The 25,587-nt window shown below is 41.6% G+C and overlaps 1 protein-coding gene across 14 annotated transcripts in view; it reads right to left on the bottom strand.

Annotated features, from left to right (window-relative positions):
- The window catches only part of TNRC6C (trinucleotide repeat containing adaptor 6C), a 105,803-nt gene that overhangs the window by 40,250 nt on the left and 39,966 nt on the right, over window positions 1–25,587 (bottom strand). For 12 of the 14 annotated variants that reach the window (XM_018073254.3, XM_018073259.3, XM_018073256.3 and 9 more), the window contains one exon: window positions 13,998–14,324. In XM_018073254.3, coding sequence (XP_017928743.3) covers window positions 13,998–14,324 — 327 coding nt within the window. Of the gene's footprint in view, window positions 1–2,185; window positions 2,391–13,997; window positions 14,325–25,587 lie in introns of those variants that run through there. The other 2 variants (XM_018073267.3, XM_018073268.3) reach the window with 2 other exon arrangements.

Here is a 25,587-nt window from a genome sequence, read left to right as displayed (position 1 = left end):
TTTTAATAACACAAATATTTCCTTTCAACTTTCTAGGAAACCAACTCTTCATAGAAATTCCCAACATTTTCTTTCATTTTTAAAGTCGTTAAAACTGAAACGGGAAACCCATTTTGAAAATTTTTAAGAATCAGTTCCTCTTTATTCATGCAAAGATCTGGAATAAAAGCACTGAGCCCACCAGAAGCATTTCTATCCCTCCTCTGTGAGCTGAGCAAAGATTGTAAACAAGGCACAAGGAACAGGAACCACAGGTATTCTGTGTTAGCAAATCCCAGTGCAGGTACACCACAAAGTGAAACTGATTTTTAAATTCATACTTTGTGTTTTAAAAAAGTACTTATGTATCTTCTACATAATACAGTTTCCTTGATTAACAACATTGTTTCAGCAATCAGGAAGGAAATATTAATTTGAGGATAACGGGTCGAATTTGTTTTTAACAAGCATATAAATTCTGTACAGCAACAATCATAGATGTGACCTGAAAAACGTACAGCTTTGATCACTATTACCAATAAGCATGAGGGGGTTGTTTTGGGTTGGTTTTCTTTAAATAATATCCTTAATGGGGTGAGAAGAGTTTGCTGGTGTTATCACACACTGTAGCCCACATACCTGACCAACTTCAATTTAGTAGTTATTAAAACAGAAAACGTTTTTGGTTGTGTTTGATAACAAATAATTAGTTGCAAAATCAGTTTAGTGTTTACAAGATTACAAATGCCAAATATGAGTGAAATAGGAGAAGCTGTTGCATGCATTTCTTAGAAAAGCAAAATACTTTGCCTGCACAAACAATTCACCTAAAACTTCCATCCTCCCCTGAAAATGTCGTTTAGAATAATATTTCTTTCAATTTTTCATTCAGCTGAATTAGAAGTAACTGTATCTTTGTAACTTCCACCACAGTAATTAGTTCAAATGCTGCACAGTAAAACCCTGCATCCCTGACCAGAACACAACATTCAGCTGATTTTGGAACCAAAGCAGGGGGAGGGTGTTAAATGGCAAAGCCCAGGATGAACTTTTAATGGAATATTATTAATACGTTTTGCTCACCCAATTTTAAATCAGAACTAACAGTGGCTCCCTCTCTTATTACTAGTTTTATTTTTCAGCTCATGTTAGTCACATAACAACAACCAGACCCATTGGCTCGCCCTGTGCTGCCCAAAGGACAGATGACAGACAATGTTCCCTGTTCTGACATGCAGAACAGAATAAAATCCCAAAGGCCAGTGATAGTCCCACTGGGGATTTTCCTTGGCACACAAAGGTTAGTGATTCTGAGTAGGCAGATGAGGAAAAAAGGGCAAATTACCTTCTCCCCCCAAAAAGGAATAGTTTTCAATTCAACATGAGCAAATCTTTAAAAGACTGTAACTCAGTTTTTTAAATCTAAATTAAATAGGAATCACTGGGAACATTTTAAGTGCTAAACGAAACGTAGCCTAATTTCATAAAGAAAATATGACATAAGCATCTATTCTGAAGTACAAAATATAATAAAGTAGAAAACCTGGGCATTGTAGTGCTAATATTTCAGGTTAGCTGCTGCATCCAGCTGTAGGCACAGAGAGAGATTTGAAAACTGGCATCTCTGTGAAGCCCCTACAAAGCTCACTCACAACAAGTCTCATGGATCGAGGAAGCTGAAATCTTGCACAGCGTACATAACGTGGCAAGACAGAAGAGAGATGGAGGCATTGAATAAAGCAGCTTTATTTATTTTAAAACTAAACCATAGCTAAGCCCACACGGGGGAAGCCTGTTATCCCCCTTTTCATTTTCTGCACTACGACATTCAAACGTAGCTGCTTTCCTCTGGTGCTGAAAAGCTTTCAAATGCATTAAGAAAACAAGCAAAAATAAACAGCATTTCCCGTTATTAGTAGAGATTCCACTAAATGCTACCTCTCCAGCACAAAAGCAGCAGTAGAAAACACCAAAATCATTGCATTTTTCTGCTCAGTGCAACATATCTTTACAAGCAGTTTGCTGCGAAGACGCCATTTTATCAAACCTGAAACGCAGCCAAAAGCTCAGGACGCTGTGCTGCTGCTCTCTCGCTGAAATGTTATGTAATAAATTGATTTAACAGAAGCAGATGCTATTTTCTCAGGGTTAGGGTTACTTTCCCTCTTTTTTTGGCTCTAAAAAGGGCTGATGGGTAATAAAATACCTGAAGGAAGGAGCCGCCCAACCATCCTAGGAGACGCTACATTGTGTGCAGAGCTGTTCCTACTCCTGCCTCTACGTTCTCCAGGGCTCCCGGCTTCAATATGTCGGCTGTGTACAGTGTAAGCCTCATCCTGTAGAGCTGCCAAGAAAATCTCTCTGTGCAAGCGTGCGCCCAGACAACCTGCGAGCTCGGCCGGGCCTCGGCTGCACTGGCTATGGAAATGCCCTTTCCACGCACAGCCCTCCTCCCCCTTCCCCTCGCTCCGCTCCTGAGCTCTAGGTGAAGGTATCAACAGAGCAGGATTTTTAAGCTTTGATTATCTAATTGCAGCTGACACTAAACCGATCTTCCTTCCTCTTTAAATTCTTTCAACTGTCACAAAACATTTTCACTTCAGGACCCAGCTACAATTAGCGCCCGTAGCTGCTTCTCTGACGCTTTTGAAAGTCAGCCAAGACAAGACGCGGGTGCTGCCGAATGCCTGCCCCAGCTCCTTCCCGGAGTCCTCCTCCTGCCCCAGCTCCTGTCTAGAGTCCTCCTCCTGCCTGGAGTCCTCCTCCTGTCCAGCTCCTGCCTTCTGCCCCAGGTCTTGCCTGGCATGCTCCTCCCTGCCCCAGTGGCAGCTCCTGCCTCCTGCCCATCATCTTCCTCCCTGTCCCAGCCACATCCCCTGCCTCCTTCCCGTTGCCCTCCTCCCTTCTCCAGCTCCTGCCTCCTTGCCCAGTGTCCTCCTTCCTGCCCCAATGGCAGCTCCTTCCTCCTACCCACCATCCTCCTCCCTGCCCCAGCTCCTGCCCGCCGCCCTCCTCCCTGCCCCAGCAGCAGCTCCCAAGTCCCAGATGTACACTGGATCGCTGCCAAGCCCTTAATGACTTCCCTGCCTCTATCTAAACCAGCTCTAAGTGGCAAACACGAGCGCATTAATCAGCGGCGTGGTTGTTTATAGAGGCAGGGAAGGGAAGAGCCGCCCGAACAATGCGGCAGGAGCCGGGCGCTGGCTGCGCCTGCACAGCCGGGACCAACCATCTTGGAACACCCGCAGTGGGAGCCCCGGAGCTCTTCAAGGCACAGGAACACAAGCAGGGCGAGCACAAAGGGGGTCAGCCTAATGCTTTTAAGGGACTAAGGATCATCACAAATTCTCAGCTGGAGAACAAATTCATGGAGAACTTGTATTGGTGCATACACACAAATTGCAAAGGCTGATTTACGCAAACTTCCAGTATGTCCAAAACACTCCTTTTATGATTATTCCCCTTCCTACCTGCCCCAAATACATATCGATGGTGCAGTAAGTGGAGCACGTTTTAAATTCGCTGTTTCAGTTCGTGTCAGGTGCCCATCGGAGCGGTTTGGCCCCTCTGTGCTGGATCTCACAGCCCATGGCTCTTTAAGGGTTTGGCTGCGTTCTCAGGGTCGCTGCCACTTCACCAGCAAAGCACAATCACTGCTGCTATTCTTGGCTCAAGAACTGCTCCACTGAAGTACTCCTGAAAATAGTTGGGTTTCCTTCTGAAGACATTTTATTCTCTGTTTCTTTGCAATAGTCTCTGAATACTGGTCGGGTTCAACCTCATTTGAGAAACAACAGATGAATGAAAACCAAATCTGTTTGGCTTTGTTTCTATTCAGAAAACTATTTCAAATGCATTCAGGAACTAAGCTGGAGAGTCAATTCTGCAGTAACTTTTTTAAGCGAAACTACTGTTGTGGTTCATTACAGTCCTTTGACACCAGCTATACACACTGAAATTTCCATTAGTTAAAATATGTCAAAACTGGATGAGAACATCGGATACACTCCCATGTTCCTTGTATTCTTCTTATTAATAATACAAACTTCCTGCAATCAACTTTGATTTATGGAGGTAGGTATTTGTCACGGGCACCTATTGAAGTGGACTGTTTTTACCAGTCACGAGTACACAGAAAGGCAATGAAGAACCCCAGGAAAGGTCAGAGCCTACTAAAAAGTTTGGGAGCAAAATGAAGCACAGCTTCCACTCCAACCATGCTGGCAGAGCACGTCTGTTCCCTTCTATGTGTCCCATCTTGGAGCAACTCTGATGGGGCTCATGCCTGATAAATTTGAAATTCATAAGTACTGATGCCTGCAGACTAAAAAGAGGGGATTTCAGAGGTGATGCAGCCCACTCACCTGGTCTAAGGAATTATTCCTGAGACATACTAGTGACACTAGCCAACTCACCACAGAAGGCCTCCAGCAATGGAGTCTGCACATTCCCAAGTGCTCTATCTCACTTCTCAAGACAGTTTTCATACCAGCATGTTTTTCCTAATGTCTACCCTTAATCTTCCTTGTTGAAATTTAAGCCTATTATTTCTTATCTGATCCATCACAGACGTACAGAACATATCATTTTCTTCCCTGCAGCAGTCATTTAGGTATCTCTGCATTTATAATTCCAGTCTTCCTTTGGCTCAGGAGCTCCAATTCCTTTATGCTTTGCAAGGTTTTTTTTTCCAAGATCTCTACTCATTCCTGTTGCATTCCTCTGCTTCTTCCAGCTGGTTCACATCCTTCTAAAGGCGCAGTACCCCAAACTGGACTCAATATTCAGAGGCCTTATCCCATGTGCCCCATGGGAAGCACTGTCCATATCCCTCAGTGGTGTCTGTCCTCTTTTCAACAGTGTGACAGTCTAGTTTACCCTGTGACCAGATCCATTTCTGCAGCATGATACTCACATACCTGTATTTGGGTACAGAGCTGTTCTGGCCCAAAAAAAGAGCCTTTTTATTTTCTTTATTTCTTATCCAATTACACAACTGTGTCACCACTGTTCCATACTGTTTGTCCTCCTGTGGCCTTGGGCTCTTCTCCAGCTGGAATCAATCAAAAATTTAATGCAGGCTGTTGTTTACAGTTGAAAGCCTGACTCAAATATCAGAGAGTACAAATTTGCACTCTTGCTCAAAATGTTCTCATTCTGCCAGTAAGGACCAACAGCTACTCCCTGTCTACACCTTCCTGAGCAGCTGTGACACTTACAACAGCTTCATCTTATACTTCCCACTTATTTACACCACCACACATCCAGCACAACGAAGTCTTCTGAGTCACTATCAAAGGCTGCACCAAGTTGGCTTCCAGGACATTTTGCACTGCTGACAGGGAAGAACCCTCCCTGGGCACAACCTGCTCTCCACAGACCCATGCTGACTCCGCAAAGTCTCTCTTGCAAAGTTCTAAATGCACAGAAAAACCGCTTTGGTTATTTTTCTAGGATCGCTCTAGCAATTACTCTGACTGATCTTTCAGTTCCTCATTTCTCACCTTTAAACATCGGTTGTTTTATTTTCTGTTTTCTAGTTCTCATACTTTGGAAGTGATCACATTGCTCCAACCCATCCTCTATGTAGTCTACTATGAATGTTGTTATTTCCAGATAACTGGAAACTTTATTTATTTAAGTACTCTTAACTTGCTTGAGCCTTAGTTCTAAGTCAACCACTAGTTTACAGACGAAGGGAAAAGGCATTTAAAATATTCTAGTGGTTCTCTCTACTGAACATCGACCAGTTTCAGTGGCCTTCCCTTTACTGAACTGACTTGTGAAATTGTTACATTTTTTCATTAATTCTTTGTTTTTTTCCTAACAGCTACAAATTTGGAGTTTTGTTTGTTTCTTGTACTATCAGACCTGTTTCCTGAGCTGTACAAATTCAGCTTTCCAATAATTTCCACATGACCTTACACCCTTTCTGTTCTTCCCAAGGGTCAAACTCTCTTATTATTCCCTGGTCAATTATTATTCCCTAGAAAGGTGGTTGCTTTCTGCCTTTTCCTTCTCCACTGTCAGAGGTCCATCCTGTTACTTCATCTCTTCACATGCTTCATCAGAAAACTGCCACCTGCACATTGGAACACCTTTGCCAGGCTCTGTCCTGGCCTTTCTTTCCTCACAGACACTTGGGCAGTTCCTGTCCCTGGATATCGCTGCAGCCCACAGTGAAGCTGGAGGAGGGATGCAGCTCTGGACCTTCTAAACCAAAAGCAGCCACCTTTGAGTCATCAGGCACAGCCCCACTCTTTGAAAGTGAGGACAGTAAAAACTACAAAGGCACCTCCTCAGTTATTTATCCTTTCACCCATTTCTATTTTTCCTTCTCCTGGTGAAAAATTCTAATCACTGTCAAAGAGATTTGAAGCAGCAGATTTATTTTGCACGCTCTGCTGCCTGATGTCAGATAACACACACAATACAGAAAAATTCATTCCAGAGATTAGTTTACTGATGAGTTTTTACCATTATTTTTCATTCATAATGCCCGTATTTGGGCTACACAGAGCTTGCCTCTTCTCTGTATTCAAGGTATTATATAGAATCTTTGAAAACTTAGATGGGAGACAAAACCCTCCACAAGCTGAGAATCACATTCCACAACTTTCCCATCACTGCATTTCAGGAAATGTTCATCACTCGGGAGCATATCCAGACAGATCCCATCTCCATGTTAATTTCTACATTTACGTCCTTGTATGATGTTTTCATTTCCTTTTGTCTAAATATATACCTGGCTCTAGTGACCTTTGGGAACACTGCCTGATTTCCAGGGACACAAACCAGACAAGAAGCACTACCAAAAGCTAAACAAAGCTAAACACCATGAGAAGACAGAAACATAATATCACCTCTTACACCTGAACATCCCTTTACAGCACTAAGTATTGGCAAAAAAAAAATCTCCCCATGTTTTTAAACAAATCCCACCAGTAGGAAAACTTTCACACAGTCACTCAGCAGAAATGGGTGTGTAGTGAAGAGCTGTAGAGGGACCTGCTCTGCAAATCGTGGCCAACACCTCGACAAGTGGTGTAAGAACTGCAAGCTGTGAGGAGCTTCAGTGCAGAATGGCATGGTGTGTGTGCTTCACACAGCCACCTTCCACGGAAACAGCATAAACAGCCAATTCCTGTGTTTCCAAACAAACATCACCATGCTTGTTCATCCGACACCAACAGCCATGGGGCACAATGAGGCACATCAGGTATTATGGAGAACACTTTTTTTTTAAGGTGTATTTTCTATAGAAAGTGTGAAATTATATACATAGAAAGCGTGCAAACAAGATGAATAAATATTATCTAATCCCTGATTTCTACTTTACAGTGTTTTGTGTTTTAACTGTTACACATGAAAAGCTCTGCTTATGGGAGATCCAGAATAAATCAATTTCTATATTTTCTGGTTTTAATTGTGTAACTTTCCAACAAAAGGCAAAAAGACAGTATTGTTTTGCCAACAGAGAGATGCTGCTAATGGAATTACAGAATATGGGCTCAAAGAGATGAAGTTCAGCAAATCATTTCCATAAAGGGTGTTCTCACGTGCTTTGTTTGTTAAGGCTCAGCCTGTTTGCAATGCCTCCAGGAGATCAAGCTAAATCTTATTTCAGACTTTTGAAATTAAACTTTATTAATGTATTTCAGAACTGCTCTTGCATGAACATGCCTTACCTACAGCCATCACAAATCACAGTAGGCAGAACTGTTCAAGCTGAATTGTTCAAAATTGAGTTTAGCAGGAAGGTCCTACGACTTTGCTGGATCTGATGAAACAACTGTATGCCAAAGCTTATCAGTGTTTTCCAACTATATTGACTGGGTTTAGAAGAAATGATATTTCACCCTAAAACCTTTCTCCAATTTTGACTTTACAACCATATAAAATTACCCTATCAGAAGGAATTCTGAAGCAACCCACAGTTAAAGGACTGGAGGTCTGGAATGAGTATTGCCAGACATGAATTTAACAGTAAGCAGGACTTTTTAATCTTGCTTCCTAAAAAAGTTATCAAAACCAGAATTAATACAAACATATTATAGGAGTTATCCTGATACACAACTCCACAAAGCAACTTCCAGCCCACAACAACCACTCATGTGCACATATCATGCCATGAGCAGGAATATGCAAACTTCAGCTAAAGAAATCTTCAAACATGAAATAAAACTTCCAGCTCCACAGAAAAGAAGAATAAAGCTCAGCACAGAATCTGGCCTCAGCACACAAGAGGAAAATAAATATCTGTAACTGCTGTCCAATTCTCACTTCCCAGAAAGCAACAGACAGAACAAATTAAAAGCCTAACTCTTGAGTTTCCACAATGCTGATGTTTTCTCCTTCCAATTACTGCAGGAATTACTTGCTCTCGTTTCTTTTTAGACTTTGAAAACTTATGATATGGATCTGCTCCACAAAACACTCTAGTTGCCAATAAAAAGAGGGACAGAAGTTCCTTCCCAATTCCTGCAGGACATGGTACATTGGTTTTGAGTTGATGGATGGTGGTTCCACATCACTGAATTGCAGGAAAATCAAAGGCATCTTGGAGAAGAACTGATGACTTCTTTTGATCTCTGTTCTTACCATTATCAAACACACAGTGGTTGCCTGGAGACTTTTATACAAACTTCTTGATTTGTAAAGAAACAAAGAAGTCTGTATTTACTTGTTGTTTTTAATCTCCCATGGAAGCTTTCAGAAATTACCTTTTTAATTCTTTTAGATCACGTGGCAAAAGATCCATTCCATTGATTCAACTAATGCTTCACAATAAGGGGAGGTAACTATTCACCATGTTTTTTGGAGTTAGTGACAAAGTGGGAACAGAAAAAAAGCCCCATTTTTAACAATAACAAACCTGACTAGATACTAGAATGCTGCTCATAAATTAGAGATACAGCTTCCCTTCGGTGTAATCCTGAAAAGGATTACAGAGGGGGAATGTCAAGAACAAGCTTTGTAGCTCAAGGCAGAAGCTCCAGACAAGTAAGTATTCTACTCTAAAGTACTCAGAAAACAGTTTCACAATATTTAACAATGAGTAGAAGACTGTTTTCAAGGGATAAGATTTCTAAAATGTTCCATGCAATTTAAAATGCTTTAATTTCTTCGTTTAACAGTTTATCTAGTTAATGTTTTAGGCATTACCTTAAGAGAGAAACAAAAAATCCTTACTCTCACCCACTTCACTGATATTTCCAGGTGATAAACCTGACAAAGAATATATTAGTGGCCATCAATTCCCACTTGCCTTACACTGGCAGAACATCCTTTTTAATTCATGACATTGCAGTTAAGTTCTGATCAGTGTTTTGGATAGTAGATAACAGAGACTGTGCTGATAAGAGAATAAAGAGATAAAACAGTGTGATTTTTAGAGTGAAGAGGCTGGCAATGCCTCTCTAACAGCCTTCCTTGTATCCAGGTAGATATAAATAGGGCCTGGAAGGAACGTGTTGCACAATTACAAATTAACTATTAGGGGATATGAGCCTACAAAAAGAAATGCTACAGACAGGAATTTACATCAAGCATCTTCTGGATCCTGGCTCTTTGATTTACACCAGCTCATCCACAGAAAGAAGTTATTTTTGTTCATGATGAGTATAAAGAAGCCTCACATGGAGCCTTGCTTGGGCAGAATCCAGCACAGGCCTAAGGGGCTCTGGTCAGGCAATCAGGGCACCAGAGAGGGAGGGAGCCCTGGGCATGGATTCTTTACTGACTGCCTTTAGCCTTTGAGATGTCTAATAATGGTCAGGAATAATGTCCACTCTCCCACAACACAGGTGCTCTTCAGGCAGACAAAGTCTTGTTTAGATGTGGATCAGGTACCAACACTGAGTCTTCTGGACAAGTCAAATTTATCTTGTTCCTTCCCTTCACTTCCCCCAGAGAACCTTTACCTGAAAAGTCTCTTTAGTAAATGAAATACCCAGGGAACCAGAAACAGACATTTAAAGAAAAACAGTTCCTACTGATGCTAAGAGGAAGAAGGCAAAAATCTTCCTACTGATAAAGCATTGCTCAGTTGGAATCCTCCTGTTTAAAATTTATTTTCATATTCACAAAAATGTGATTAGTTTAAATTAAATTTCATGGGAAATTCATGAAAATTCACTTAAATGCTGGATGTTTACAGCATATAGAATCCCCAGATTTTTTCTAATGCTAACAATCACTCAGATCCTAACAGCTGAGAAGAAAAGGCTTTGGCCTTCCCTCCATACTCTTCCTACTTCTTTTCTCTTTATGCTCATCAAGGTGAAGACAAAGCCCATATGAGAGATTGGGTGAGACTGTTGATATATGTATCTCATGGCTACAGAGGTCTCTCAGGAGTGAGATACTTGTCTCCCAGCCTCCCAAAGAAGCCAGGCACACAGCTGTCATCACTATAAACTGAGCTGGACATTTATTTTTTCCTCCCGTAGCCATCTGCAGTCAGTAAATGAACTGATGCTCCACCTGCTGGAAAGAACTACACGAGTTCCAGAATTCAGAGAGTTCTTCCTATGGGGAAGATGCAATCCTTTAAGACTCAAAAAAACCACCTCTTCAGTCAGCAGACAAAAAATTAGCCAAGGATTTAGCTTGTCTAAGGTTCTATTCCCTGAACTAAGAACTTTGTGCGGATCTTCTGATGCCTCTGAAAGCTTCTGCCTTTACAGAATAAACAACCACCAGAACACTGTGACTCTGTGCACAAATTGCTTTAAATTAAAACTGCAGGTTTAGATTAGAGGTCAGAAAGAAATTCTTCCCTGTGGGGGATAAAGCACTGGCACACGTTTCCCAGAGGAGCTGTGGCTGCCCCATCCCTGGAAGTGTTCAAGGTCAGGTTATCCAGGGCTTGGAGCAACCTGGGATAGAGGAAAGTATCCCTGCCCACAGCAGGGAGTGGAACAAGATGAGCTTTAAGATCCCTTCCAACCCAAACCATTCTGTCATTCTGTGATTATAAGTAACACTTTTGCTAAGAGTCTGATCTTGGTTACCTTGTTTGGTGCAATACGGAAAATAATATAAAGCTGAAAAGGTGTTGCACTCCTCTTCCTCTCATTTGTACTAGCTTTTACTGCACTCTGAATTTTTCCAATGGTAACAGAAAAGTAGCAAAAGAATAAAAAAACCAAACTAATTCAACAGTGCAAAACATCTGCTGAAGGTTGCCAGGCTGACTAACTACCTACCTACAGCAGGTTAAAATAGGAATCAGGAAAAGAAGTCTAAAGCCTCAAGGTAGAAATGCATCTGGCAAGATCAAAGTCAGACAGCTCGTACCACACTCTTACAAGTGAAGTTCCTTTATGAATTATGTTATGATTTACAGTGGACTTTGTTTCATGATTTACAGTGTGTTTCTTTAAACTCAAACACAGATGCTTCAGATATATTTATAATGATGCTTGGAAGAAATCTCACACTGACCCTCAGGCAGCCTGAGCCACTTGAGTTGGTCAGTCTGTCTCTGCCACATAAATAATGACCAGAGGGACAGCTCTGATCTCTGCTCTCTGTGACCAGGGACAGGACCCAAGGGAACGGCTGGAGCTGTGTCAGGGCAGGGGTAGGTTGGATCTCAGGAAAAGGTTCTTCCCCCAGAGGGTGGTTGGGCACTGACCAGGCTCCCCAGGGCAGTGGGCACAGCACCAAGGCTGCCAGAGCTCCAGGAGTGTTTGGACAATGCTCTCAGGGACATGGGGTGTCCCATGCAGGGCCAAGAGTTGGACTCGATAATCCCTGTGGGTCTGTTCCAACCCAGGATATGCTATGATTCTAAAGTTCTGAAAATAAAATAATAAACATATACAACACAGAACATTAATCTGACAGTTAACAAACATCTCCAAATGCAAAAGAAGCCAAAAATGTCAGAACCATCCCTGCTGAACCGGGATTTGCAAGGAAGATGAGGATGCTGCTCTAACTGGTGGGAACTGATTGCTTTCCATTCCACTAAAGCCAAATACTTGAGAATGCAGAAGTAGAACCTCCTCCCTCCCTAAAACAGGACCATTTTGAGTAAATAAACAATTGTTTTATTTTGTCTATTCAGTTTTGTGTTCCTGGGGAGAAGCTGAATAATATTTTCGAATCCATCTTGATAACCACAGAAGCTGTAATTTCTGAGAGATTATTTTCTTATCTAACTAAAACTTCTAAGGACACCACCAAAGAATTTGCTCTGTTGGAGTTCAGCTCAGCAGCAAAAATAGTGAAAGATTCAGTAATGCCCAAAGGGAAAAACTGCAGACAGTTCAGATCTGAAGTATGTGATGTTTGACAGCATTTAACGAGTGATAATGAGCAACACTTCAGATCATACAGAAATCACTAATATTCAAGATATCAAAAAACTCCTTATGACTTAGTCCAGATAACTTTTTTAAGCCCAAATAACTATATCAGAACACTCCCTGCCTTCCCTAACACCACACACACACAGCAGTGATGGAAAAGGGGATGTGCACCATTTACTGACTGAGTTCATCTCCACTGGAAAACTTACATGATCTCTAGCACAGAAGGGCAAGTAAGAAGAGAGTTCCTTATTTTCTCATTCATTAGCAGCTTCAGGAAAATAAAGGCAGCTAAGAGACTTACTCCTCCATATCCCGTTTCCAATAGCCAAAGGAAGGTTGGTGTGTCTGATACTCCACCTGCAAAGCTGCCTCCAGCTCTGGGCCTCCAAATTAACAAGGATGTGGAGCTGCTGTGGTTCCCAGAGAAGCTGTGGCTGCCCCATCCCTGGAAGTGTCCAAAGACGGGGCTTGGAGCAACCTGGTCTAGTGGAAGGTGTCCCTGCCCATGGCAGGAGGTTGGAATTGGAAGTTCCCAAAGGTCCCTCCCAACCTAAACCATTCTGTGATTCTCTGATCTGCAAAGGACAGAATGAAGTGGTAGAAAGGCCAAAGACACTCAACTGCTTTTCCCAAAGTATTATTTTCCTAATGTGAAAATAACAACTGAGAGCATAAGTAAGTAAATAAAGGCATAAAAGCAACATAACAGGACATAAGCAAAGTTCCTATTCCTTATTTACAAATATGCAAAACGCTCTTTAAAGAGCATTTTAAAACCGTCAAAATTACAGATGAAAACTTGGAAACACCTGAATTAACAATGCTTCTGTAAGAATGACCACTAAATAAATATTTAGATAAATATTTTGATTCATATCAGAGAAAGGGGGGAGGAGGGAAAAACAAACAAACTGAAGAAAGACCCCACAGCTCTGAGCACCTGAATAAGCAAGAAAACCTTTTAGAAGTGGATGCTAGAAATTACGTACCCCGTAATAAGATGAGTAGCAGCACAAGTTTTGCTTTAAAATCTGTGGTTTAAGACAATCCTTAACATTCCTCATCTTTTTTATGCCACCTGTGCCAGAGCTGGGTTTGGAGTGATGCCTTAAGCCCCTAATGGTTTTTTATATTTTTCTAATATTTGTAAGACTTGTAAGTTTTATGAGTAGATTTTAAGAGCAGCATCCCTCCCTCCTTTGTCCCTTGTCCCTTATCCCTTTCCCTCTAGCACCCTTGTTTACACATTCCTTAACCCTCTTACCCCATTCTATGCTCCCTATATCAATCCTACTCCCGAATCCAATAGAAATGTTTAGCCTTTTGTCAAGGCAAGGCCTAGATTGTTGGCAGAACAGCATATCAGGGCCTAAACCACAGAACATGGTCAAAAACTGGGTAACTATGTACCCTTTGTGCTCTGATGGTGATGAAGGTGGGATGAACAGGGGGTCCCAAAATGCACCCCAGACCCATTTTAAGGGGGTGGACCCGGGGTGGACCAGAGTAAAGGCCACAGGGTGGACACATCTGGGATTGGATGGATGGTATCATAAAATGTAACATCTCAGGCACGGCCGGCCCGCGTCCTGTAACATCTTCAGCCTTGGCAAAATAACCCCTCTCTTATCTCACCCCTAATTAACTCCGGAGATTTTTTCCAGCACCAAAACTCCACGGCAACAGGAGCCTTACCTGGTTGGGTCTTACTGGGATGCTGCTGTCCCCCCGCTCCCTGCTGCGGAGGAGGACTGGCCCCCGCTGGCGCCGCGCCTGGCGCGGGGCTGGTGCCGCTCAGGGTCCCGGCGGGCAGTGGTTGCCCCCGCTTTAGGAGCTGCTTCTGTTCTTGCTGGCGGAAGCGTGGAGGCACCTCTCGAGGCAGGTATCGGGACGCAGCCGGCTGCTGCCCATTCGCAGACGCGCGCTTGCCATTGCTGCTGTTGGTAATAGTGCTGGTGGAAGTACTGGTACCGGTACCGGCAGGTTGGGGCTGGCTTAAACTGGTCTTAATAGGTTCTGGCACTGCATTTTTTTAAAAACAAACAAACAAACAAACAATTAATTGTTTTAGTATCAGAGAGGTTGGGGGTTGTGGGGGTTTTTTTACTGTGAATGAGCAAATGGATAATATTTCTTAGTCCCGCAGTTGGCGAAACGTGTTTTCTGCTTAAGCAAAACGTGGCCCAGGACAGTATTTGAACCTTTTATTCCTTACTGCAGCACATCCTCCCTCCTGTTTTAAACCACACAGAGGACAAGAGAAACTGTGACAATTCAGGATTGAACAGGAGGGTCAGTTAAGCTGCCTTTTCAGTTCAGCAGTTTTGCAGGTTTGGATGCAAGCTTGCCAATATTAACATCAAACCCCGTGGCCTACAGCCACGAAAACAAACATTTTCAGGTTTCTAATGAGCTCCCCAAAAACAAATGAAAATATCTGATATACCCGTTTATTCAACACTCACAGAAACTTTAATTTTCTTGTGGTCTTTATACAAGCCTTCACATCAAGCACTTCAGGACACCCCAGGTGTACATCTGATATGCCCCACACTGACCCTGCCTGCAATAAACCAGCCAGGCCACCCTGGAAAAGTGATCAACTTCCACAGCAGCAGCAGTGAGCAGGCACCAGGGCAATGCTGAGGGTGGTCAAAGCAAGCAGGGACTTGGCCAAGCAAAAATATGCCAAGTTTGACAGAACCATCAACATTCTGCTTCTGCAAATTGTTTATTTTGGAAGCCTAAACAATTTCACCTATGCTTATGTCTGCGACAAAAGAGGAACTCTGAATATAAAAAAAAAAATTAAAGCACCAGTAATACCTGAAGAGCAGAGAATAAACCTTCATTGCCTTTTCAAAACATATCACCAGCTTTGGAAACAGTTTATCCATACTCTGACAATGAAAAAAGTAGTTTAAAATTGTCATGGAATGCAGAATAATTATTTTCAAATATCAAATTTGCATATTCAACATGTACGTGAAAACTGTCCTGTTTCCACAATATAAATAAATCTGTTGTCCACATGACAGAAAATATTATTTAATTTTAATGGGTGCTTTTTAACTCCTCCTCCTACTGCTACTACTGTTACAGCAGTGTAAGCATTTACCTACTAAAGCCATCAATTATCACAAAGATGCAAACATTTAGAAACACAGAGACCTGAAATACTCAGTGGTTCTGCAAAGGATGAAGCTGCAACTCCTTTACCACAAGGTTCATCAAGAGCATTCCAGATGCAGCTGATGGACCAAAAATAATGCACCATTCCAGCAAGGAAGGTTCTCCAAGCCTGCTGACAGACCAGGCACACAAACCCTTGTGCCAAGAGATGAGAAGGAATGCCAGGGAAGAGGAGGGAAAGGACAAGAGAATGGAAACCACTGACTGGCACGATGCCAGTGGAGTCGGGATTTGTCTGGCCCTGAGATTTCATAAGGAATAACAATTAATTGGAAACATATTTCAGAGAGCAAGGCAGGCTGCTTTTTAAAAAGCATTATACTCTCCGTACTGTGTATATATAAATCACATCTGATACTTCCAAATAGGTGCGCATACAGAGATATATATAAAACCCATCACTAATGCAAGTCATAGAATACACATTTTCCACTTTAATGTAAATTCACAAAGCTGTTTGATCAAAAAGGTGTGGCCAGAGAAACCCAATTTCAGCGTTAGAGACAATGTTTCCCTCTATATATCTGAATCCCATATGAGAGAAAAGAACAAAGAAAATCAAAATATCACTGTATCTTGGAATAAAAATATTTCTGCGTACGTTAGTTTTTCTCTCATCAATAGAGAAAAGCATATTTTATTTTGTACATCAAAAATCTTTTTAAAAGAGTAGTTAAATGAAAGCTCTTGCAAGAATAGTGTGTCTACAAATCATGGCAGCTGGCAAATAATCATTTAATTACACCACTGACAGGGAATAAAGCAAAAAGAGTGAACAACATCACAGTAATGGGCTTGAGCTCCAAATTCCACCTTCATACCGGGCTAGAATTTAGACTTCAAATACAGCAATAACATTTGGGGAATATATGTTACAAAGACAATATTACTGTATTCTGTAGTCACCTCAGCAATGTTTAAACAGCAATTTTCAGTTGATATGCACTGTGAGAAATACCAACTGTTAAAGTGTCTGCCCTGCATGTCTCATGTGCTATTTGCTCCAACAACACCTTTTAAACCCTTTGGCCACTCTCCTTCCCAAAAGGCTACACTCCAAGAGGAGGGCTGTCCCTTGCAGAACACACAGTGCACAAAGACACATTTCAGCTCGCTGCAGGGTACAAAAGCAGAGCAGAGGGAGCCTCTCCCAGGCAGTGCCTCAGTCAGCAGAGCTGCCCCAGCACTGATGCTCCGTGAGCTCTGCGTTTAATCAGCCCCAAGGGCCGACCTGCCAATCCATGGAGAGCCCCTTCCAGCCCCGGAGGAGCAGCCTGTCCACCCTTTCACCTGAAAGTAATCCACTGTCACAGCTAATGGCATGTGGGCAGCTGTTGGGAATCCAGGAATTAACACGGAGCTTTTACAGCTAAATTTGCCTGAATGCTAAAACTGTTGTTTAAAATGTATGGGGGAATGGATTTGATACTGAGTGATTTCAGGGCTGAAGCAAAAACATTTAAGCAGAAAGCCTCTTGCAAAAATACAATTAAAGGCATAAATAAAAGCCTTGAGATTGCTCGCTCCTAAGATGTTTGTGATGGGTATCTGCTTACTCTCCATTCCGAGCTGTACATACACTAAACAATGAGCTTGCCTGTAATAATTATCAGTACTTAATGGTATCTAAACTTCTTAATCCAATTTCACCCAAACAAATCCAATAATTACTCCATATGCTTTTTGATGATTACAATCTCGGGAATCCCAACTGCATAAAAAAGTGTTACGAGCAATTGTAGGTGGATTTTATTAATATAATGAATAGGATCAGTCTAACAGATTTCAATTACAACAATAGCTTTTAAGTACATTTCTATGACATAAGGAAAGAACATGCATAAATGAAAGAAACCGGTTAAGCCACATAATACTGATTTATGGCAGCTTTTTCCTTTCATTCACCTCATTAACATTTCTCTATATTTCAGAATCCCCCACTCCAGCCCTATAAAACTTGCATTTCCAAAGCCTTCGAGTACCAGACATTCCAGAAGAGAAACAGTTAAACCCAGAAATGCATTCTTGGCTGCTACTGTGACAGGATTTATTTACAGCTTCTATTAAACACAGCAGCTCCATTACAAAGTGCTGGATGTGAGGAGAATTTTTGATTATACAATGCCAATGCCTCACTGTGTTAAACATATCATGCCAGTGTATTATTTTTTTTTTTCCTTCAGCAATTCGTTCAGGTCATTGTTTGATGGGTTTATGAATTCATTACAGGAAACAGATGGATCCCATAATTCAGAGCTATTCTCCCAGCCAATCATATGGGCAATTTTTTTCCTCATCTTGCTCCCCCCTCCAAATCAACCTTAATGAAGCCACTTCCCTCCATGGCCAATTCCCTGCACATACACACTGCAGAGACAACGGCTGCTGCTTGAAGCACCCTCCAAACACTAAAGGCTTTCCAAATAAAGCTGAACAGGAGCACACTCACACAGACACCCCCTCGGAGCTCACACCGAGCGCCAGGAACTTACCCAAGTCGGGCGAAGGCAGCCACGAAATACAGGATTATAGTGGCCCAAAATAGACATCCTCATTAGCAAGAAATCCGTTTTTATTTGCTGACAAAAGTCTCTTTCGGAAAAAAAATTGTTGCCCCCCCCACTCCAACCTACTTTCAAAGGCTGAATTTTCATTTAACAAATTACCTCCTTTGTCTCCTAAGCGCTGGGATTTGTTATCCACAGTGACATCTACTGGTAACAGCAAAGGTGCTCAGAAACTATTGCATAAAAGCTGACTTTAATGTTTTTGTACAAAAATTGGTAATTTTCTGTCTGGATCATCCCTTCCCCCAAACTTCTCCTGAAAGACACCTGCAGAAAATTTACAGTCTAAAGCCAAGAGAAACCCAAAAACTCGTTTTCCACAGTACTCAGAATGGCTTTTATAATGTAACCAGAAGCTGCTGTTCGACATCAAAGCCCACTTTCAGGGATAAAAGTAAAAATACATTTGTTACTGTGGCTTTAGAACTTTATCACGTTTATTTAAAGAAATTACTCAGTTTTATTGGATAAATGATATTGTCAGGAATTGGTACGCTCAGAACAAATGAAGTCTTTACCTGGTTTACCTTCATTTCCCCCTTACTTTGACCTCCCAAATGACCACAGTGCATCTTCTCCTGCCTCCTCTTCCACAGGTTTCCTCTCCACTTCCTTCTCTTGACTTTTGCAACGTTTCCTTCCTCCTTCCTTAGCCTTTCATCATCACAGTTCTAAAACCTCTTCTATAACCCACCTCTCCTGATAGCCTTCTCACTTCTACCAAGTTGGACCTTCTACACAGAACTTGAATTTGATTTTGCCAGGAAATTTGAAGTCAGACTAGGAATTAACAGGAAGCTGCAAAGTTCACTGAAAACCTCTAAATGACTTATTAGGATTTCTCAACTACCTTCAACAAGAGGTTTTACCTTCTTAAGTACTGGCTTTATGCAAAGGTCTGAAATAGAGAAACACTGAGGACTTCATCCACCACTCACCTCTGTTTTCACTCCAGAGCCATATATCCACAAATCCAGCTGACCCTGACTCCTACCCTGACACTCATTTGTTCCTCCCTCCCCCCAGACCCCGTCATCTGCTTCAGTTCAAACAAGTTCTGCCTCTTTTCTCACATTTCCCACCCGTGTCCCACCACTGAAAGCTCTCTCTCTATAACTTAACTGTGTCATAGTTTCTGAAATGACATTTGTACTTGATATTGTCATAAGCAAATTGGGGAAATGTGAGCAAAATGTAAAATTGGTTGAAATGTTCCCTGGGAGAATCAATGGTTTGCTGTCAAAACAGCAGTGTGTTTCAGAACAGATTCCATGGGGACTGGAGCCGAGCCTACACTATTCAATATTTTTGTTAACAAGTGGATGAGGAACTGGAGGATATCCTTATTAAACCTGCAAATGACACCAAGAGGGGGGAAAGAAGATGGGGGTGGTCAGATCACTGTGTGATGGGATCAGAACTGAGCAATGATGAGCTGGAGAAGTGATGTGACAAAACACTGCAATTGAATAAGAGAAGTCACGTTATTAGACACGAAGAATTAAATGCAGAACAGCAAACTCACCCCACAGCAGTTCTGCAGAAAAAGAAGCAATGCTTCAGCAGATCACAATCCAAAGAGAAGTAAAAGATCAATCAAAAAGACTGTAAGAAGCCAAGTGTTGTAATGGGATAAATACCCAGCTCTGAGGCTCAGAGTAACCCATCTACTTCAGCCTGGTATCATAAAGCCTTCACTTACAGCACTGCCTGTACCCATCTCTCTTCAAGGAAGAGCTGGACTACCTGGAAAGAGTACAAAGGACACAGGAATCTGGAAATGGGAACTACCACAGCAGACAGAGACAAGGAAGATGTTCAGTCTAGAAGACACTGGGTACACAAAGCAAGAAAAAAAGAGAAGAAAAAAAAACACAAAGGAAAAGGAGGAAATATTTTGCTCCATCCCACAGTGAATAAGACAGGACTTGCTGGGTTTAAACAGCAGTCAGGGAGGCTTAGATTTACATTTCTAACAATAAGGATGATTAGGGATTATCTGCAGACATGATACAGGTTTGGTGATCTTGTCTCAGGGCAAGAGGATGGAGTAGATGACCTCTCAAGAACCTTAAGAGCATCATTTTCTACCACCCTACATGTCAAATGGAGCTCCAAATCCATCTTACTCAGTTCTCCTTCCCTCAGCCATGACAAAGAGATCATTTTTCTCCCAGGTTGATAGTCCCAGCACTCCCTCCAGCTTCAGCTGGTTTTTAAATAAGTTTCAGATGTGGTCTTTCTTCACCAGCCCCACTTGTCTGGACCTTCCCCATGTCGTTCTTGATTAATGTCAAGTTGGAATTGTATCAATCCTGAGTGACATTTTATCTCTTCACCACAACAGTGATTCCTCTGTGTAAGCCCAGCACAGCCCACCCTGCAGCAGAACTTCTGAGCAGCAAAGAGTATGAACCCAACTCTATTGACACAACTCTGTATTCACAAATTCAACTTTTCTCTTAAGAGGTGGAGAAGCTCCTAATAAAAACACAGATTCTTGCATGCTTCAGAGCTCAGACACGAGATTTTGTTTCCCTTTCTGGAACAGCATCTACATTTTTTTCTTTCAAATCTGTCAGCGGAGAGGGTGACAAATACCTCTTTTGAGAGAAAGACACAAAACCTGTTTTGGGTGACTCAACACGTATTTTTAAAAGTTTTCTTCAATCCCATTCTACATCATTCAGGTTGGTTTCACATGCACCAGTCTTGTGACGAATATTTACACTTTTAACAGCTTTAATATTTTCCTCGCTGCTTTCCTCCATGTTAGCACTGATTATAATTTTAATTTCAAATTCACAATTAATTAGCTGTGCCATTAAAAATGGTACAGCTAATTAGGTTGATAGGTTGTCATCAACAATAGATTGATAATCCAAAGCAAATATGATGCTCTTCCACTGCAAGCCAAGCTCTCTCATGTTTATTGAAGGCTCTGAGTGCACACACATGGGGTTTGCCGTCATCTAATTGATGAACAGGAATTGGATCATATACATCAGGCCTCAAACTCGGCAGTCCAAGCTAGGAATCAGGATTCTGGGTAATGAACAGTTAGATTAGCATAGCTGCATTCCTTCAGGACGTGAACTGATAACAGATGGTAACTTTCAGGACTTAACAATTCATCTGTTTTCTTTCAAGCGACAGTTCTCCAACGTGAAGGGATGTGAAGGCGCCTCTATGAATTCATGTAACTCGAATACCAGCATTAATCATGTACATCTCTCCACACACAGGCTCGTCCAAACACTCACCCCTTGTAAAGCAACAAATAAAGAAATGAATACATCCAGCTAAAAGCTGCTCCCTAAACTACATCTGTCCTGAAGCCTCTGACATCTCAGCACAGGCTATTTCCTTTAACATGTCATCACACATTTAACTTTGAACTCCAAACTCCCTGTAAACTCAATTCCCACCCCCAGAGCATGACAATACATTAGAAAGCCACCTTGTCTATTATAAAAGGAAAATAATGAAGCTATTAGAAGTTTTTAATCACTCGTATTAATAACATTAAGAAACAACAGCACTAAGAACTGTCTAAAAAGGACGGGAGGGAGATAAGCGTCACTGCTGAGACAAATTAGCTTGTGCAGGAAATTACTACTGTAAAATTTAAGTGAGAGGGCAGCTCTGAATGAAGACAGGGATTCTCAGCAAGCACTTAGAAACATCTGCAGAGTCTTTTCAGGTTTCTGATATAAGACTTTCCAATAAAGAGTGTTCGGGCCTCTTCAGAGAGAGAGAATTCACATCTTGTATTCCCTCCCAGAGTATTTAGAAATATCTGAACTCCTCTAATTTTACAGAGACCCACTATGGGAAAAATATTAAGTTCTATCCCACCAACAGGACATGAGAACCCCACAAACACAATGCCAACAATTCAGTCACACAGTAAAGGATCACAGCATTTACATGTCAAGAGCCAGTCAGGGGCATGTGTTCCCTCCTTCACCTCTGCTCTCACCCTCCAAACCCTTCCTGGGTGTTGCTCCAGGCAATGAACCCCATCAGTATCTACACAATAAAGGAGTCAGAGAAGACAGGAAACAGTTTAAAGTTAAATTACCCAAAACCAACACTATCATCACCACAAGTACTAGTGGGAAAATTCAAGCATATAATAACAGATTAAATAACTTCATACAGAGTCACAGAAGTAGTCTGGGAAGAACCAGGAACTGAATCCTTCAATTTTAAGCTGACTGTGTGCATTTAATCTCATTAGATAATGTTTTACACACAGTTTTCATATGAAAAAGAATTTTTTTAAAAAAAAAATTACAAATGGTGCAGCCACCACAGTGGATATGTTCCTTTTTCTTCCTTCCACAGATCAGTTCCAGGCATGGACTGAACAGTAAATATTCTTTACAACAGAAACCCAGTCACTAAACCATTCACACCAACAGATAAATACAAAAATTCACAGTACATTCATAAGTAATTGAAAATTGGGATAATCTCAGTGTCCACTGGTTTACTGTATACAAGAGCCTGAAATTTCCTTCAAACCTTCAACACTGATGGATCTATAGGTACAGCCCCACTCTTCAGCTGGGGCTCGAGGAGAGTTAATCACAGTGTAAATACTTCCACTTTCATAAACATACATGGTTGGGTAGTGTAAAGAGATCCCCCATATATCCACCATTTCCATCCTGGATTGTTTCTAAAGAAATCTATTCAGCAGCACACCGATTGTATCACACTTGGAATATGTGCTGTACCCATGGTCTCTGCACCCAAGGCAGATGCTCCCGGAGTTTCAGGGTCTCCCAGGGTACAGTCAGCACTGGCATCCCACCCAGGATAACTGGGAATACCAAGCACTCATACTGCCTTGGGTACAAACTCTTCTTCCACTTTGACATTTGAGCCAGAAAAAAGATAAGGACTCTGGTTGGTTTGTTGTTTTTTTTTTTTGAATGCCTGGAAATTGCCACTGTGTGTTTATGGATCAATGTCTTAACGTGTGGCCAGAGGGATCAATGTGTCCAGGACACATGTGACCTACTGGGTGTGCAGGCAGCTGGCACGTGTGCCCAAGATCAATGCCCCGGGAACGCCTCGGGCCTGGAGAGTGGATACACACCACTGCACCACGCTGGGTCCAGCAGCCTGGACACATCACAGTCGCTATACACACACACATTTCCCTTCTGGAAAGCAGAAATACAGCTTCTCCAGGCAGTGTGTTTATGTTCTGGGGTGGATGCAGGGCGAGCAGGCTGTTATTTAACTCCTCTCAGACGTGCCTATGAAAGCGCGGTGCCGACCGCTCGCAGAGGACGAGTCTGCTGGTGGGGCATGAAGGGTAATGTTTCCTGACACTGTTTGTGCTGCTGGAATCATGGCACTGGGCACACATGTCACACTGACTGCAGCCCTGTGTAAACACAAAGCCTCGGCTCTCCTGTCGTGTACATTTATGGTACCAAACGAACGTTTTAGGTGGAATCTTAAAATAGTAACGATTTTGTGGGCAACCACTGAAAGGCCTCTGTTGTTTTGGCATAACCCTTCTAGTTTTCACATTGTATCTCAAAAGAAGACTTAATATGTTTACACTACAGCTCTAAAGACAGTGATCTCAGCAATCATTTTAAATCAGTCAGCATGAAAAACTGAAGGAGAGTCAACACAGTGCCCAGCATGGACCAGCTTCTCCACTCCTGGGCAGTGTGGATATATTCCAAGATTCAGGGAGCATCACTCCAAGAAACCATGCATGGAGCCAACTGCATGAAAGCTAAACCTGAAATATTTTGGCCTTAGATGTCAAAGTCTGAATCCTTATTGGGATAACTAAAGATCATTTGTATTTCACAAAATTATTCTGAGAATCGATGCTTTGAGCAAGACAGGTTCTTAAAAAGATGTAAAAAACCAGAGGGACATCGTTACCAATTTAGGAGGCTGTACAAAAAAAAAAAATTCACAGATTTTCAATCATAAAAACCTCTTTGGGGTTCTACATCTTACTTTGGATGCAGTTCCCACTACTGCAAAGACAAGCAGTCCCATGGAAATGTCATTCTTCTGCTTCAGAAATGAGTAGCTGTGAAAAACCTGAAGCTCAAAATGAAGAACAATCCCTTACTCGGGTAAACCCAATTAAATTAAAGTTGTGCTCTAGAGATAAAAAAAAAAAATCAAAAAAACAAGTTTTTAAGTCTGCATTAATATCTGGGGGGGAGTTGGTGGAAGAAAATACACTGAACTTAAAAATTCTATTTCAATTCTTTTAATACTTGCTCTTGAATCTAAGCATGACATGTCATATGCAATAGTGTTTTTCTGAATGAGCTTCTCAGTGATGGTCTATTTATTGGAAGGTTTTTCTTTTGAACTAAGAGTTTGTCTACCTGACAGCCAAACCTGCAGAATCTGAAGCAAAGCCTTCATTTCAGATTCAACACCGAATCTGAAGCAAACTCTTCATTAATTCAGCTGAAGCTGAACAGATTTTTTTTGTGTCTCCAGTGCCATCGTGCATTAATGCCACATACAAAAAACAGGATTTAAGTTATTCAGAAACGAAGAAAACAGTCCTAGCAGTTTAGAGAGCTTCTGATTCTTCAGGAATATTTCCTTAATGGAACCAAACTAAAATTCGACGGGGTTTTAGCAATCGTTTCACTGCAGCTGAGATGGAGCCAAGAAAGACCAAACACCAAACCGAGTTCGGTTTGTTTTGCCCACTCTGACCCCACCCTTTGGTGAGCGGGGCAGAGCTGCACAGGGCTGGCAATGCCCGGCCATTCCCGAGGAAGCTCTTCCCAGGATTCCAACACCTGCCCGTGTTTCCAGCCCGGTGTCAGGCAGGGTTGTTGTCGCAGTGACAGCTCTGGTGATCGGGCTGTCACCATAGCAACTTTCACCAAGAACTCACAATGCACCCAAACGAACTCCGAGCTAAATTAACTTATTGCATGTCACCAGTGAGAAATGACTGTTCAGAGGTAATTTTCTGTACTAATATGTAATAGAGTTAACTCTCTAAATTGAATTAAATTAATTAAATGCCACTCCCAGTAAATCAGATTCTATTACATGAATGTTAAAAGAAATTAAAGATGTTTTAATAAAGATTACTAATAATAACTTAATATTATTACTTCATTTTAATTCAAAAATTCTGCTCAGTTTATTTTAGACACATGTCTTCCCCTCACTAGGAAGGAATACCTAATTACTTCAAATGCATTACACACAGTTACTTCATAGAAATGTGCTTAGACTGAGCTAATAGAAGTAACACCAGCATTTTAAGGAGAAATACAGCTTGGCTTAATATGTGTCACCCTAAAATTCTTTCTCTGCAAATACTTTGGGTAAATTCCCACATCTTCAATGACTGTGTCCAGCTTACAAAGAGTTTTATTTCTGTTTTTTGCAGAAAGAAAGGAAAATGTTTTACAGTAAGTCCAACTGCAAACAAAGAGGAAAACACCATGTCTGTCTAGGCAGGGTACGAAAATAAGAGCTCTTTAATGGCTTTACAGATC

This window comes from Manacus vitellinus, unplaced genomic scaffold, assembly GCF_001715985.3.
Source record: "Manacus vitellinus isolate BGI_N305 unplaced genomic scaffold, ASM171598v3 scaffold_24_pilon, whole genome shotgun sequence".
NCBI classification, from domain to species: domain Eukaryota; kingdom Metazoa; phylum Chordata; class Aves; order Passeriformes; family Pipridae; genus Manacus; species Manacus vitellinus.
Note: the sequence above shows the minus strand (reverse complement) of the source record. Positions and strands in the feature narration are given on the sequence as shown.